Below are 14,501 nucleotides of genomic sequence, written 5' to 3'. Positions count from 1 at the left end.
GGTGGGAGTGGGCTAGGCATGTACTGGAATAAGGTCACTCTGCTTCGCAGTGTGGCAGAACCTAGAATGTCCATTAGCAGGGAAAAATCTGGGGGAGGAATCGGCTTGTGGAATGGACAAAAGCCCCATCTGAATTCTCACAAATTGGCCTTCTCTCCCTGGCAGGCTACAGAATAACGTCCACGTTTCGCTCCAGATCATCCCCTCCTCCCAGGGGGAAGGAAATGGCTGCAATGGAGCTGGCTCAGGTAAGGGATTATCAGGGAGCTGGTGATGGGTTCTGCTTGGAGAGAGAGGAGCAGTAAAGGCATAGGAGGGTGGGTGCTGCTAGAGGAGGTGGGAGATAGGAACTATCTAGGGTGGAGAAAGGGAGGGGACAGGACGTGACAAACTTGCTGAGACTTGTTCAATCTTGGGTGTAATGGGTTGTCACCCCGGTGTGCAGTCTGGGGGGCTTCTGGGAACCGCTGTGCCCTCTAACCCTGAGCCTGGGCTGGCCCTTCTCACACTGCTTTGCTGGAGATTCAGCCAGCCTCTCCAGGCCTTCTTATCACCCAACAGGACAGCAGGTGGCGCCATACACTCAGTTAAGCTACCTAAGTGCTTTACCTAAGCCACTCAAGGACAGACAGAAAACAACCACCAATTTCCCAGCGATAAGTGATAGCAAATAGATCAAAGCAGATTATTTGGCAAATAACCAGAAACTCAAACTGAGCCTAGCATACTAGATAAGAGGTGGGTAAATTATTGCCCGCAGACCACATCCAGCCCGCAGGACCCTCCTGCCCAGCCCCTGAGCTCCTGGTCCCTCCCCTCCTCTTCCCCCTCCACGGCAGCCACAGCTTGCCCCGCCACTGGCACAATGCTCTGGGCGGTGGGGCTGCGAGCTCCTGGGGCAGTGCCACTGCAGAGCCCAGCCTGAACCGGTGCTGCGTGGTATGTGGCTGTAGTGCTGCCAGCCACCGGTGCTCCAGGAATGGTAAGAGGGCAGGAAGCGGGGGGGTTGGATAGAGGGCAGGGGAGTTCGGGATGGTGGTCAGGAGGTGGGGGTGTGGATAGGGGTCAGGGAGGGTGGCAGGGCCACTCAGAGAGTGGGGCAAGTGGGGCAGTTTGCCCCAGGCCCTGCAGGAGCCCCCACAAGAATATAGTATTCTATAGTATTGCAACTTATTTTTGTGGAAGGGGCCCTCGAAATTGCTTTGCCCCAGGCCTCCTGAATCCTAACCGGCCCTCCATACAATTTCCAAAACCCGATGCGACGCTCAGGCCAAAAAGTTTTCCCGCCCCTTTACTAGCTGCATAGAATTTGAATTAGCAGTTTCTCACCCTGACTGATGATTGAAGCAGTCCACAAGCACATCCCCCAGTTTAGTCTTTGTTCCTCAGGTGCTTCCAGGAGTTCTCGTGTCTGGGGAATGAGGCCAAGAGATGATGTCACACCCCACCTTATGTAGCTTTTCCGTATGGTGGAAACCCTTTGTTCCAAACTCAGTTCCCAGTCCAGTTTGTGGAAAAATACAGGTACCTAAATGGAGTTCAGTGTCATGTGGTCTGGTCACATGACCTAGCATGCCCTCCTGAGTCATACTAGCCATGACTCATAGGCTGGCTGGAACATTCACAGGAAGGGGAAGCTCTTCCACAGTCCATTGTCTTTGTTGATGAGCCATCAGCACTTTCTGACTTCTTCATTGTTGTACCTGAAAGGCTAGTTGTGGGTGTTACCCAGAGTAAGCACATTTGAAATACAGATACATAGTCAATATCCATAACTTCAGATACAAACATGATCCATGCACACAAATAGAATAATCCTATTCAGGAAATTATAACTTTTCCAATGACCCTGCACATGACGCATCTTGCACAAAATAGCTCATAATTATGCCCTTATCATATTATAATCCTACCACTATGCTGAATATGGGGTGTAGTGTGAGATAGGTCTTAATTTCAAGGCACAGGAGTTGGGAATGGAACTTCCCCTCTTTGTGGAACAGGAAATAAACCCCCAGCCAGAGCTGGGAAAACTTCCCAGACTCCCAGTGCTGGAGCCTGAATCTACTGACACTTTATTAGTTACCACCACCCCCAATCTTTGTGGCAACTGCAAACCTTATCAGTGATGATTTTATATTGTCTTCTATGTCATTGATAAGAATGGCACAGGGCCAAGAACCAATCCTTGCGGGAACCCGCTAGCAAGAAATCCACTCGACCATGGTTCCCCATTTAAAATCATAGTTTTTAATCTATTTAATGTATGCCATGTGTATTTTGTATCTTTCTAGTTTTCTCGTCAAAATATTGTGCTGAACCAACTCATATGCCTTACCGAAGTCTAGGTATATTACATCAGTACTATTAGCTGCAACCAAACTTTTGATCTCATCCAATAAGGATATCCAGTTAGTTGATAAGATCTATTGTGTCTAAACCTTTGTTAATGGGTACTAATTATATTACCCCCTGTGAGGGTTTAACCCCTGCGTCACAGGGCAGCACAGCCTAGTGGCCAGAGTCCCTGGTAATTAACCTTCCTCACAGGGCAGTATGGCGTTGTTACTGACTCAGCGGGGGGGTCCTACCGAAACACGCTGAGGCTTACCCGGGTCGAGATACCAGTCCGTCACTCCACCTGGGTCACTTCCGTTGGAGTCTCCCACATGTGTCCTGGTTCTCCGTGAATCTCGGGGTCTGTTGCCTCCTCTGGTTCCTCCTGCAGTGGGGCTTCGCACCACCCTGGAGAGGCCTCGGTTCCCAGTAGCTTCAATAGTGCGTTCTGGTCCTTGGCCGGAGCTCTCCCTATACGTGCTTCTCCTGCGGCCACCAGCCCAGACTGAGCTGAGTTCCCTCTTTTTATACTCCCTGAGCATTTGGAGCATGCTCAGTATGAGCAGGGCAGGACTTCCGCCAACAGAGCTACTTGTCTAGCGCTGCCGGGGATAGTGTGGGGCGGGGCTGCCCCGTCACCCGCCCCTTAATTCTTTATTAATGAAATTCAGTATCGGCTGCTCCATTCTCTTGCCCAGTATCAATTTCAGACTAACACTCTTGTAAATAGATAGGTCATCTCTTTTACACTTTTTAAATATTGGCACAGCATTAGCTTTATTCCTGTCTTATGGAATTTCCCCAGTGTTCCAAGTCCTAATTAAAATCAACATTAACAGTCCATCATGCTCCTCCACCAGCTCTTTCAAAACTCTTGTTATCTGGACCCACTGATTTAAACACATCTAACTTTAATAGATGGTGTTTAAGGTCCTCGTGAGTTACTGTTGGAATGGAAAGGCTGTCGGCGTCAACATCTTATGATAAGAGTTACATCATCTGTTTTCCTCCAAATCCAGGAGAGAAATATTTATTGAACACTTTTACCTCTTCTGCATTATTTTTGATAATTCTACCATTTCCATCTAGTAATTTACCACTACCATTGTTAAGATTAATGTTGTACTTAATATACTTTAAAAAACTTCCTTCTTATTGTCATTGATTGATCATTGATTTCTGATAGCTTCCCTTACCCATTTTCTACAATTCTGACCTTCTAACTTATATTCTTTACTATTGACTTCCCCTTTCTTCCATATATTTTATTTGAAGAGTGTTGGGATTCCTAGCAGGGAGCCACCAGCAGGGTCCAGAGACAGCCCCATCTCCTATATCAAGCTCTGGCTAGTAGGTATGTGATAAATGTGAAGACCCTGCCTCCGTCTGTCAGCTGGGAGACACAAAGGTTGTCTCTTTCCACCCTCTGATGCCTCCTGGCTGCTCTAGGCAAGGTGGGGTGGGACTCTGTTAACATGTGCCTCCCGGAGCTTCCATTTCCCTGGTGCTGCTGTTCCGTGAATAGTGGGGTTGTGACTGGGGCAGCAGGTACTGAGTGTTGGGCTCTTGCTCTTTCAGGGGCTGGTGACTTTCGAGGAGGTGGCTGTGTATTTCACCAGGGAAGAGTGGGCTCTGCTGCACCCCACTCAGAGAGCCCTCTACAGGGATGTTATGCAGGAGAACTATGAGACGGTTGTCTTACTGGGTAAGGATTCCCGTCCCCTCAGTTTTTTAGAAGCTGTGGGGTCTCTAAAGAACCTGAGTAGTAATAACTTTATACCTTTATTCATCATACAAGTTTTGACAAGTTTCCTTGCCCCCCTTTTTTTGCCTTATCTCCTACCCACAAGTATAATTTTTGGACATGTGCCTTTTTGGTGTTATCTGCCATTTTAAAATTGCATTTAATGTATCGTTATTGGATACATTAATATCTACATTAATAACTGTAACTTTCATGCCTTTTCCTCATTTTAAGAAGAAAATATGCTGCCTGTAGAATTCTAAATTAAGTAAATAGTGTAGGACTCATGCATGGCTTGTTTGACAATCAGATGACCTCCTCTTTCGATAGGAGAGCGTATAATGTTGCCATTCAGGACCCCACAGGTGAAGGGAGAAGAGAGCTGTGGGAGGGGAGGAGAAGCGGGCAGTAGATAATTCTGGGGTGCCAGGGCATAGGGAGGGTGTGTATAGGATTAGAGCTAAGAAGCAGCAGGGAGGGATGAGGTAGTGAGAGATGAGGAGGGAACACGAGAAGTTCCTAAGGTGCTGGGAGGTGGTGCCGGCTGAGAGTAATGGGACGAAGTAGAGAGGAGTGTGGTGGAAGGGCACCCAGGAAGTGGGCTGCGTGGGTATGTGTGAGGGAGGGAGGAGAGGTTTGGGGATCTAGAGCTTGGGGGATCCCAGACCTTTAACCCCGAATCCCTATCCAAGCGTTGTTGCTTTAGAGCCTACACTCCAGTTTTATTTCTGTTCAGTTTCACTTAATTGTACATATTCCCCTCCAAATATTATTATTTTAACTCTTGACCTCCCTCTCTCACTCATTACCCCTCTCCTCATATAACCTCCCCATCTCTATGCACAGTGACCCTGGCCACCGATCCTGAGTCCTTGCAGCATTCCTCCCTCCCATACCAGGGCCCCTACCCAGGCACAAATGGGGACTTGGTTGATGATGTCACAGGGTGGTAGTGTAGCCTGTACGATTTTTACACCTATAAGATTATGTATTGGAGTACAACTTGTCCTTGTACAAGGCTAGTCAAAGTTAATGGAGGAGATGAAATTTGGTGAAATACAGAACTTGATTTAATACAGACAATTATAATTGAAATCATAGTCAAAAATCAATATATATAACTATTAAGGTAAGTACAATAAAGAGGGTCTTGCACTATGCATACTTACAAATTATGGACACCATTGGAAACAAAGATGGAGGGGCAAGGGAGACCATCAGAAGGGAGGCCCTGCTTCAGTTTACACTGTCTCGGGGACCCGACAAAATGAAAAAATGGTAACTAGGAGAGGTATTTTATCCGCTTTCTTATGGTAGGATTTCTATATACCATATCTGCTCCTTTACTCTGATTACAATAATGTCAATAGTTGCCCCAAACCATTGGGAAGTCCATAATTAAGCATCAAGCATTAATACTCATGATTTACATCACTTATTTATTAATAATTCCAATATATGAATGCGGTCCAACTGCTGAGATACTTCATAGCAACCTAATTGCTGAAACCTGCCCCAAACTTCCTTCTTTCAGAATCCTGTGGCGTATTGCATGTGTTTGTGGTTCCTCGTTAGTCTTTCAAAATTGGGGTGCAAAATATCTGACCTGGAATTCTCTCCTTAGGCCTATTCAGGTAAATCCCAGACTTCAGCATAACTACTCCCACAGAGCCTTAACCTAATATAAGACCCTTTATTGTAGCAAGCTAAGGCTATGTCTACACTATTGCGATAATTCAACCTATGCTGCACAACTCCAACTACATGAATAACGTAGCTGGAGTCGATGTACCTTAGGTAGAGTTACCACAGGGTCTACTTACCTTATTCTTCTCATCAGGGTAGAGTACAGGGTTCGACTGCAGAGAGATCTGTAGTCGATTTGGTGGGTCTTTACTAGACCTGCTACATCGACCACCGGTGGATTGATCTCAGAGCTTTGATCCCGGCTGTAGTGTAGTACCTGCCCTTAATAACCCATTTATATATTATGATCACCGCCTTGTCCCTCCATGCATGTTCCAAGCTAATAAGCAATACTCTGATAATGCATCCGAAGAAGTGGGCTGTAGTCCACGAAAGCTTATGCTCTAATAAATTTGTTAGTCTCTAAGGTGCCACAAGTACTCCTGTTCTTTTTACTCTGATAATGACATTTTACCTCTAGCGTGTATAAAATTGCCCACAAGACATGAGACTAGGTCATAGATCATAAAATCAGGTTGGGGTCAGCAGGAGTGAGAGTTTGTAGAGAGTCTTGTCCCCCATCTGCAGCAGCCACAAGCTATCTGCCCTCCAGGCTCCTTGGAACTTTGAGCCTGTCCCTCCTAGGTTGCGTGGCCCAGTTCTTGTTTCTTACATTGTCTTTTTCTGAAAGTATTAGAGGCTGTTGTTCCTGAATTTTAGTGTTTAATTCCCCAGCTTTCTCCACACACTGGGGGAGTTTAATTCTCCCTCCCATTACACCTGAGTCACTAGATTTCCTAATTTATGGGTGAGGACTCACATGCCTCTCCTTTTTGACTAAGGTATGAGGATTGCAGCTTCTCCTCCACTGTGTTCACTGGAATAAGCTCCAGCTCCTGTGCTTTGCTCTCTCTCCAAGGGACATGAGGTGTGTGTGTGTGTGTGTGTGTGTGTGATAGAGGTGGGAATTTTGGTGATACTTGTATGATGCCAATACACACCTCAGTTTCCCTCTGTGATTGGTATTGCTATGATTATAAAGAGCAGGAGACATGAGGTGTTTTCTCACGTAGCTGTCATGGGGTGATATGAATAGATCATTAAGGTCTGGCTGGGACCAACCTACATCGATGGAATACCTGACAGAGACAAAGGAATAATTATTACCTGTCCATGGGAGGATATCTGCGTGGATGAGTGAAGCATACATGGACTCATTATGTTTTTGGGAGCAGGAAGAACTGGGCTCGCAGACACAGGAAGCTCTACCAGAGCGAAGACAAATGGACAGTCACAGTGAAAGAAAACCAAAGTGTTTTCTACAGCAGCAGGGCTCCAGGGCATTGGCCAATATGGACTATATTGTCTTCTTTGCTTCTCTGTCCTAATCTAAGGACTTTCCAGTGCTCAGTTGACTAATAAGCTCTGCTATGTTTTAAAAGTCTGCCCAGTGTCACAGCAAACATTTGCTCTGTGCATTGACTGAGGAACAGTCTCTGACCAGGAGTGTCGTTCAGCTGGACCTGCTGGCAGAGCTCACAGGTTGAAATAGGAGTGTTGAAGCCAGAGGCTCAGTCTCAGGTGTTGAAGCTACATGGCCTATCCTTGTGGAAGAATGGGACCCCTTGGAGGCCTAGTGCACGCAAGGGGCACCTCCCAAGGACTGTTTAAAAGCCAGGGCATTGCACAGTTCTTCTTCGAGTGCCTGCTCATATCGATTCCAATTAAGTGTGCACGTGCCGCGTGCACGATCGTCGGAGAAATTTTCTACCCTAGCAACACCCGGTGGGTCGGCTGTGGAGCCCCCTCAAGTGGTGCTTTCATGGCACTGGATATATACCCCAGCCAACCCGGCGCCCCCTCAGTTCCTTCTTACCGCTCCTGACGGTCATTGGAACTGTGGAGCGCGGCATAGCTGTTCTCCACTCTCCCTAGCTTAACCTGTTAGTTCTTATAGATAGTTGTAGTTATAGTTGTAGTTATATTCTTTAAAAAGGAACGGGACTTTAGATTCAAGCAGCTCCTGATGGAGGCGGCACTTAGCCCAGATCCTCCCTCGGTGCCCCTGCGGCACCTACCGGTACTGCACCGCAAGCAGACGCAGCACTCACAGCACTGTCCTCCCTCGGCACTGCGTCCACCACAAGCGCCTCGGCGCCGTTCCCTGTCTCCGGGACATAAGAGATCCCGCAAGGCACAGGAGGCCGCTGTCCTGGAGGCACCGGCTCCCCCAGCACCTGTGGTAGAGGCAGACGTGGCTCTAGAGTGCCAGAAGGTGCAGATATCATCAACACCCTTGACTCCGGCCCCGGATGTAGGGCCGTTGAGTCCGGTGCGGACTGGCTCACCACCTCGTTCGGTTGTGGAGCCCTGTCTCCCGTCTACTCCGGAGACCTTTGTGATGGCGAAAGACTTCATCGCCCTCACGAAGCCGGTGCCCTCTCAGCCCGCGGCACCGCCTGCTCTTTGGACCGCGCAATCCAGGGACAGGCCTGCCCTGGTACGCCCGCCATCTCAGAGCATGGAGTCGCGGCACTGCTTCAGGTCTCGGAGCAGGTCCCGACGCCACTCGCAGTCCTGGCTCCGACCTTCACCCCGGCACCGGTCGTACTCATGGCCTAGGTCTTCTTCACGGCACCGATCTACGTCTCGGCACCGTCAGGACCATCGGTACCGATTGGAGTCTAGGCGTAGTTCTCGGCACCGGTACGAGGACCGCTCCAGTTCAAGGGGCCGCTCCCGGCACCACGTCTACAGGCGATCTTCTTCGTCTCAGTCCAGATCCGGATCTCGGCACCGACATGGCCAGCGGCACTGCTCTCAATCACGGTACCACTCACCGGCACCACGCAGGGACCGCTCGCCTATGGACTGGCACCGGTTGGCACCGTACCGGACCGAGCCGATGCAGCCGCATTCAGCACCGCCCTGGCCCTCGAGATCAGCGTCTCACTCATCCGACGGGGCTTCCAGATCAGCATACCCTGCTCAGGGTCAGGCGGCCGCTGACTTGGGTCACTGGCCTGAGGGGACAGAGGACCCTGCGCAGGACCCTTTGCATTGGTCTTTCTGGTCCCCATGGGCGTATCATCAGGCGCAAGGGGCTCCACCATCGGCCTCTCGCTCAGCACAATCCGAGCCCAGAGTCCCGGAGGCCACCATCTCCCGTCCTCCCTCAGGGGACATGGAGGCTCCCGTGCCTACACCACCTCAGGCCCCAGACCTCGGGGCAGGAGATCCTCCGCATCAGGGACACTTAGAACCAGACCCTCATTTGGATCCCTTGCCCCCGGAGGCATCCTCCTCATCTTCCCCGGATGAGGCGGTGGCAGGCACAAGAGCCTCAGGCCCGCCCCCAATAGATCTTCGTGCCCACCAAGACCTATTACGTAGGGTGGCATGTAACATGGACCTCCAGGCGGAGGAGATAGTAGAGGTGCAGGATCCGGTGGTGAGCATCCTGTCAGCTGATGCCCCATCCCGGGTGGCGTTACCCCTGATTTGTACGATTCAGGCTAATGCCAATACCATATGGCAAACCCCTGCCTCTATTCCACCCAGAGGGGTAGAGAGAAAGTACTTCGTTCCCTCCAAAGACCATGAATACTTATACACGCACCCTCCACCGTGTTCACTAGTTGTGTCCTCGGTGAAAGCAAGGGAGCGTCATGGCCAGCAGGCGGCAACGCCCAAATCGAAGGACGCTAAACACTTTGAATTGTTCAGGCGTAAAGTGTACTCGGCGGGGGGTCTGCAGCTCAGAGCCACGAACCAACAGGCGCTCTTGAGCCGCTACAGTTACAACTCATGGAACTCCATGGGTAAATTCAAAGAGTTGGTTCCCCAGGACTCAAGAGAGGAGTTCGGTGCCTTAGTGGAGGAAGGTAAGAAGGTGGCTAGGACCTCCTTACAAGCCTCCCTGGACATAGCACACTCGACCGCCAGGACACTAGCATCAGGCATAGCCATGCGACGTGTCTCCTGTCTCCAGGTTTCAGACTTACCGCCAGAACTGCAGCAGACCCTGCAGGATCTACCGTTCGAGGGCCAGGGATTGTTCTTGGACAAGATGGACTCTCGATTGCAGAGCCTCAAGGACTCGAGAACCATCATGCGCTCTCTGGGGATGCATGTCCCAGGGCCCCAGCACAGGCCCTTTAGGCCCCAGCCACTAAGGTTCTACCCTCCCCCGCCTCGTCCGAGACAGGACTTTGCCAGAAGGCGGGGACGAGGTGGTAGATGGAGGTCGACCGGCCCTCAACCCGGTCAGAACCAGGGCCCTCCTAGGCCACCTTCCGGTCCTAGACAAAACTTTTGAAGGTGCGCCCGAGGACGGCGCGCCAGCCACTTCCCAGGATCCATTTCCCTCCTTTCGAGATCCCCTCTCTCGTTTCCACCGTGCTTGGTCCCTTATAACCTTGGACCGTTGGGTCCTTCGCACGGTGGAGAGGGGATACGCTCTCCAATTTTCTTCATTTCCCCCCTCCCACTCCCCCTCCCTGTCCCTCTTCAGGGACCCTTCTCACCAGCATCTCCTTACACAGGAGGTTTTTGGCCTCCTCTCCATGGGGGCCATAGAGGAGGTTCCCCCAGAGTTAAGGGGCAGGGGGTTCTACTCCCGCTACTTCCTGATCCCCAAAGCAAAAGGGGGTCTGCGTCCCATTTTAGACTTACGGGGACTCAACAAATTCATAGTAAAGTTGAAGTTCCGCATGGTCTCCTTGGGGACCATTATCCCTTCCCTGGATCCTGGAGACTGGTTCGCCGCCCTCAACATGAAGGAAGCATATTTTCATATAGCAATCTACCCCCCGCACAGGAGCTTCCTTCGATTTGTAGTAAACAATGTGCACTACCAATTTGACATCCTTCCCTTCGGCCTGTCCGCGGCTCCGAGAGTGTTCACCAAATGTATGACTGTCGTGGCAGCATACCTTCGTCGACAAAGGATACAGGTGTTCCCGTATCTAGATGACTGGCTGGTGCGTGGCCGCACCAGGGAGCAAGTTCAAGCTCACATCCAGATAATACTGCAAACATTTCACGAGTTAGGCATTCTACTCAACAAAGAAAAGTCCACTTTGGAGCCAACCCAGAGAATAGAGTTTATTGGGGCAGTCTTAGACTCCAGACTTGCCCGAGCTCTTCTGCCAGACACTCGGTTTCACACCATCACAAGCATCATCCGAGAGCTCCAGGTCTTCCCAATTACCACAATAAGGACATGCCTCGGCCTGTTGGGACACATGGCCTCTTGTACTTACGTAACCAGGCATGCCAGACTTCGGCTTCACCAACTTCAGGCCTGGATATCGTCAGTGTACCGCCCTTAGCGACACAACCTGAATATGGTTGTCACGATTCCGAACTTGGTCTTGACCTCTCTCACCTGGTGGCTGGATCACAAGGCGGTTTGCGCAGGAGTGCCGTTTCACGCCCCACAACCCTCCCTGCACCTGGTCACGGATGCTTCATCTCTAGGTTGGGGCGCTCACCTCGGGGAGCATCATACCCAGGGCCTGTGGACCGCATCCCAACTAGCTGTGTACATCAACGTTTGAGAGCTGATGGTGGTGCGCCTAGCCTGTCAGGCATTTCTCGGTCTCCTATATGGCCGTTGCGTGTCAGTCCTCATAGACAACACCACGGCCATGTTCTACATCAACAAGCAAGGAGGAGCCCAGTCGTCTCTCCTATGCCAAGAGGCCATTCGCCTGTGGGAGTTCTGCATTGCCCACTCGATACATCTCATGGCATCGTTCCTCCCTGGAGTCCAGAACACTCTAGCAGACTGTGTCAGCAGATCCTTCCAGACGCACGAGTGGTCCATTCGCCCAGATATCATCCATTCCATCTTCCAGAGGTGGGGATTTCCCCAGGTCGACCTGTTCGCATCACGAGCCAACAGGAAATGACACATGTTCTGCTCCCTACAAGGGCGATCTCCGGGCTCCCTGTCGAACGCTTTGCTTCTAACGTGGAAAGACGAGCTCTTCTACGCTTTCCCTCCATTCCCATTGGTCCACAGGGTACTGCTCAAGCTACACAGAGACGAGTCACATATGATTCTAGTTGCTCCAGCTTGGCTAAGACGGCACTGGTACACCACGCTTCTGGAGCTATCGGTTCAAACTCTGATCACACTTCCCTTGTGCCCAGACTTTGATCTCTCAGAACCACAGCCGACTCTGTCACCCCGACCTGCAATCGCTCCACCTTACAGCGTGGATGCTCCATGGCTGAATCGGACAGAGCTACAATGCTCACATCCCGTGCAACAGATTCTGCTAGGAAGTAGAAAGCCCTCTAAACGGACCGCTTACTTAGCCAAGAGGAAATGGTTCTCCTGTTGGTGTGAGCAGCGGGCCATGCCCCTCTTGGAGGCGTATATTCCTTTTATTCTTGAATATCTCCTATCCCCGAAACAGCAGGGCTTGGCGATATCTTCAATCAGGGTTCACCTGGCCGCTATATCGGCGTTCCACCCAGGAGAACTCACTTCCTCGGTCTTCTCTAACCCAATGGTCATCAGGTTCCTCAAGGGCTTAGACCGGCTGTACCCACAGCAACGCCAACCCGTTCCGGCGTGGGATCTTAACCTGGTTCTCTCCAAGCTCACAGGGCCCCCGTTCGAGCCATTGGCTACCTGCTCACTCCTGTACCTATCTTGGAAGACAGCCTTCCTTGTAGCCATCACTTCAGCAAGGCGTGTTTCTGAAATCAGGGCACTCACGTCTGAGCCGCCATACACAGTTTTCCATAAAGACAAGGTGCAGCTTCGCCCCAACCCTACCTTTCTTCCCAAGGTAGTTTCACCTTTTCATGTGAACCAGGATATATTTCTCCCGGTCTTCCATCCTAAGCCGCACGCCACCAGTCAAGACCAGGGTATGCATTCCTTGAACATACGCAGGGCCCTGGCTTTCTATATTGAGCATACGAAGCCATTTAGGAAGACCACACAACTCTTCGTTGCAGTTGCCGACCAGATGAAAGGCTTACCAGTCTCCTCACAACGTCACTCCTCTTGGATCACGTCCTGCATTCGTGCTTGCTACGACCTGGCCGGTGCCCCGACGCTGCGCCTCACCGCACACTCCACAAGGGCTCAAGCCTCCTCAACTGCCTTCCTGTCTCGAGTCCCAATCCAGGACATTTGTAGAGCTGCGGTTTGGTCATCGGTCCACACCTTCACCGCTCACTATGCGTTGGTACAGCAGTCCAGAGACAATTCTGCATTCGGATCAGCGGTTTTGCACACAGCGATGTCTCACTCCAACCCCACCGCATAGGTAAGGCTTGGTAGTCAACTAATTGTAATCGATATGAGCAAGCACTCGAAGAAGAAAAAACGGTTACTCACCTTTGTAACTGTTGTTCTTCGAGATGTGTTGCTCATATCCATTCCAAACCCGCCCCCCTTCCCCACTGTCGGAGTAGCCGGCAAGAAGGAACTGAGGGGGCGCTGGGTCGGCTGGGGTATATATCCAGTGCCATGAAGGCGCCACTCCAGGGGGCTCCACAGCCAACCCACCGGGTGTTGCTAAGATAGAAAATTTCTCTGATTGTGCACGCACACCTAATTGGAATGGATATGAGCAACACATCTCGAAGAACAACAGTTACAAAGGTGAGTAACCGTTTTATCCTATGGATCCATGACAGTGTGCCAGTGCACTTTCTGGGGAAAAGATATAAAACAAGAAAAGGATCTAAATGTGTATTTACCATCACGCCCTCATCAATCCTCATGGGAATCCCCCATCAGTTCCAAAGTGTATTAAAACCTTCCTTAAAGGGTTACCTTTGGTTATCAGGTCATGTCAGTTTTATTAGCGGGCTTTCCCTTCACCCTCCCACTTACCTGGTTCTTGTCACACAGACAGCAAGCAGCAAAAGAACAGAAGTCCGAAGCGCAGAGAATGCGATGTTTGTTTGGGTTAGGTTCCAAGCAGGAATATTCTGAAGCCCTTCCCACCAGTCGGGCTTATCTCTATACGCGATAGAGTCTGTTCCCCAGTGTTCCCTTCCCAGCTCTGATGCCGCAGAGTCTTGTGTGTGTCCCCATTCCCTTTCCCCCCTTAGCAAACATGATTCCAATTTCCCTTCCCCCTCCTGTTTGACCCTGTTTATATAATAATATTCTCAATTATACATTAACCAGTCATTGTACTGAAATTTAACTAACCAATTCTAACTTATTGTAACATAATTTTCTAACCAATTATATCCCAGTACCCTAATTAACTTACACCTAAGTTCTTAAAGTATAGGCTTTACAGGCAGGCCTGAATATCTCTATTCTAACAGTGGGTTCTACCCCTTCCCCCATTCTGTGACCGTCTTGTCTATTTAGATTGTAAATTCTTCAGGGCATGGGCCATCTACTATTCTGGGTTTGTAATTTGCCTAGCACGATGGGGACCCGCTTTAGTTGGTCCTGAGGTACTAAGGTAATGCATATGATTTATTATAATAATAACTCTCCTGCCTCTTTGAGCCAAGGAAGATGGCTTTGGGATGTTACTGCTTAAAAATGAGCTGGGTTAAAACCATGGAATATTCTTTGTGCCAAATATCCCATAAATTCCACTGACCTCCCTTGTTTTCTTTGCCTGGAGTAGGGTTTCCAGTTTCCAAACCTGATGTGATCTCACAGCTGGAACAAGGGGAAGAGCTGTGGATCCTGGACCTCCAGGGCTCTGAGAAAGTAGAGCTCCCCAGAGGTGAGAAA

General features: G+C 50.1%; 1 protein-coding gene across 10 annotated transcripts in view; it reads left to right on the top strand.

Moving 5' to 3' along the window:
- Nucleotides 1–14,501, top strand: part of LOC128822986 (zinc finger protein 271-like) — a 54,879-nt gene that overhangs the window by 24,598 nt on the left and 15,780 nt on the right. For 6 of the 10 annotated variants that reach the window (XR_008441634.1, XM_054004931.1, XM_054004936.1 and 3 more), the window contains 2 exons: nucleotides 166–248; nucleotides 14,392–14,493. Coding sequence is in view for 8 of the 10 variants with exons in the window: in XM_054004931.1 (XP_053860906.1) it covers nucleotides 166–248; nucleotides 14,392–14,493 (185 nt within the window). In the remaining 2 variants the exon portion in view is untranslated. Of the gene's footprint in view, nucleotides 1–165; nucleotides 249–1,389; nucleotides 1,525–3,612; nucleotides 3,692–3,915; nucleotides 4,043–14,391; nucleotides 14,494–14,501 lie in introns of all 10 variants that reach the window. The other 4 variants (XM_054004932.1, XM_054004933.1, XM_054004930.1 and 1 more) reach the window with 2 other exon arrangements.

The sequence above is a fragment of the Malaclemys terrapin genome, chromosome 15 (assembly GCF_027887155.1).
Source record: "Malaclemys terrapin pileata isolate rMalTer1 chromosome 15, rMalTer1.hap1, whole genome shotgun sequence".
NCBI classification, from domain to species: Eukaryota; Metazoa; Chordata; order Testudines; family Emydidae; genus Malaclemys; species Malaclemys terrapin.
The sequence above is the reverse complement of the archived record's forward strand: the minus strand, read 5'-3'. Positions and strand labels throughout refer to the sequence as shown.